This window comes from Coenobita brevimanus, unplaced genomic scaffold, assembly GCF_032717465.1.
Source record: "Coenobita brevimanus isolate Jiangsu-jjx unplaced genomic scaffold, ASM3271746v2 jjx.HiC_scaffold_1920, whole genome shotgun sequence".
NCBI lineage: Eukaryota > Metazoa > Arthropoda > Malacostraca > Decapoda > Coenobitidae > Coenobita > Coenobita brevimanus.
This window is the reverse complement of record NW_027642799.1, coordinates 1-2,701: the sequence shown is the minus strand read 5'-3', so window position 1 is coordinate 2,701 and position 2,701 is coordinate 1. Positions and strand designations below refer to the sequence as shown.

General features: G+C 50.4%; 1 protein-coding gene across 1 annotated transcript; it reads right to left on the bottom strand.

Moving 5' to 3' along the window:
• Positions 1–277: 277 nt before the first annotated feature.
• On the bottom strand, positions 278–985 carry LOC145389692 (uncharacterized). Its single transcript, XM_080264900.1, has one exon. The coding sequence runs from the start codon at positions 983–985 to the stop codon at positions 278–280; it is 708 nt and encodes a 235-aa protein (XP_080121026.1).
• Between the last annotated feature and the right edge of the window lie 1,716 nt (positions 986–2,701).

Below are 2,701 nucleotides of genomic sequence, written 5' to 3'. Positions count from 1 at the left end.
GGACAATGGGACATTTGTACATTGTTCATAGGAATGCGGAGGGGTGGTTGTGGGCAGGTTCTATTAACACGTCATTGTAGACGATGGAAGGAAGAGGAGACATTTTGGGAGGATAAAATGATGTGAACAAAATACTCTGCACATATTTTAGTTAATCCTAGTCACTATCAAGGAATAAGTTGCCCTCGTCATCGCTGTCGAGGCTTTTTATAACCGGATCCACGCCTTCGTGGATGTTGTCCGTGGACCAGTACTCGTCCTCGGAGGCTTGGGATCATCAGTCCGCACCCGCCCACACCTCTCCAGTGGCGCAAAGCCTGGCTTTCTCCAGTTTGGCTTGCAGGTCCGCATGGGTGAAGCAGTGTAGTGAGGAGCGCCCATGCTGTTTCATGCACCCCCACACCTGCTCGATGGCATTGAGCTCAGGATGAGCGGGTGGCAGGCGGATGACCTCATGGCCCCACACGCGAATGATGATATCAACTGTGTACTGCGGCTCTGGTCGGTTTTGCTTGCAGATGAGCAGGAGCTCAGGTCGTGTGGCGTGTGATGGGAAAGGTAGCCTGTGGTCCTCCATCCATTTTATGAGATCCACTTTCTTGGTGGCAGTGGTGGAACAACGACTCTCCTCCGTCAGCTGGCTGTGATATGGTGCATTATCCATCACCAGTACCGATGGCTCAGCCAGGGACGGCAAGAGCTGTGACGTCAGCCAGTGCAGGAACAGCTCGCCATTCATCTTGCCGTGGTAGTCGCCGCTGGTGTTCTTGGTGGGGAAGCAGAGGAATGAATTTTCGATGAAACCGTTGGCTGTGCCAACCGCCACCACCACGAAGCGCTCCCCTTCTCTGGACGGCACCTGACGGCTGTACATAGTGCTAGTGGCAGGTTGAGTGCTGTCCACCCACTCCATGCTGTGGTTCACCTGGTGGTCAACCACATCTCGTCCAGGTAAACCACCTGCCTCCCCTCCTCCTGGTGTCATTGGAGTGCCTGGAGAGCGCTAATCCGGTGGCAAACGATGTCCAGGGACTCCTCACCTACATCTTCCACTGTGAGATCTTATAGCGGAATCCCATATCATGGATGAGTCACCACACCAATGTTTCTGAGGTTGCCTCCGGGATGATGCTCGCCATCTTCAGGTCATCCGTCATGGAACCAACCATTAAACTCTGCTTGGGAGCAAACTTGGCATGGACATTACGCGAATGGCTCGGATGGTGAAACTGTCAAAGACGGGCAGTGTTGTGGGTGCTGTTGGTGTCCCAGGCTGAGACCTGGTGGTGTGCTGGACCATCTTCTGGACCGCCCCCACCGTCATGCCCATGGCTTCTACAACCCAGTCATAAGGCATGTGTGGGGAAAGGCCAATATGTATGTCTGATGTGGTGCATGAAAAAACAAATAAATGCTCTTTATGGCAGTGTAAGCATGGGATATTGGTATAAATACCTTTCTCATTGTATGGATAGCTATAATTATTTTAGTTGTAGCTATCGGGCTCATCATTCCAGTGCAGCTAATGAATGGGTTGCAGGAAAACACCCTTATTATATGTTACTGCGTAAGATGAGCATAATAACCAACTTACCTATTCAAACTGATCTTTAGCCGATTGGCGGCTTTCTCCTTGCTGTATAAGGAGTAAAGTTGCAAGACAAATGGGTTCCTACAGCCTCGCGGACAATACCGCTACATACACGCCATTATTGGCACCACTAGAGCCAAAGTCATGTAAACTGGGGAAAGTTCTGAACACTACACCTCGCCACATGTTCGAACCTCGGTGAACGAGACTCGCATTAATGAATCTGTATTAAAGCGCATGCTTGTCTGGTAATTGTGAATCGGAGGGATGGAGGAAGGGAAGGACGGAGGGAGGGGTGGATGGTCAAGGTATTTACCAATGCTAGAACAACAATTGCCAATCATCATGCGTCCGAGTAGTAGTCATATCGCAAACATATGGATTATTCTAATCGTCCTAAGGCACACAGTGTATGGCCCCAAAACCCTGCACCCCCCTTCCCATCTCCCCTATCCAACCAGACCCGCTCCCACATCACTACTCTTTCTCACACACAGTTACCAGACATGCGGTTGCATTATATATTACAAATTCGCTGCCATAGTCCTCACTTCGGTTGGTTCGAACCTGTGGTGAGGTGTACTGCCGTAAGCCTGCTTCACAAGGGAAACACACACACACACACACACACACACACACACACACACACACACACACACACACACACACACACACACACACACACACACACACACACACACACACACACACACACACACACACACACACACACAACACCTGAAAACCTTCACACCATTGCACTCCCATCAATCTTGGTCGTTGTCACCCACCACCCTACCCTACTCTTGCCTTTACATCAGGTCATCTGTCATTCATAAATAAAGATTTACAAACATAATAATGCATAATGCATGCCTCCTTAATATATGTATAAGGCAAATGCTATTGGCCGTAGTATCGATTTTAGAGAGAGAGAGAGAGAGAGAGAGAGAGAGAGAGAGAGAGAGAGAGAGAGAGAGAGAGAGAGAGAGAATGAGGGGTGGGGGTGGGGGCGGGAGAGAGCTGGAGGGGTGGGGGTGGGGGCGGGAGAGAGCTGGAGGGGTGGGTGGAGCCTACTGACCAACGTCACGGAACCCTTGTCCCTTTCCT

What these genes read in the sequence shown, in the direction of transcription:
- LOC145389692 (XM_080264900.1), bottom strand. Translation starts at nt 985, where the DNA reads ATGACACCAGGAGGAGGGGAGGCAGGTGGTTTACCTGGACGAGATGTG.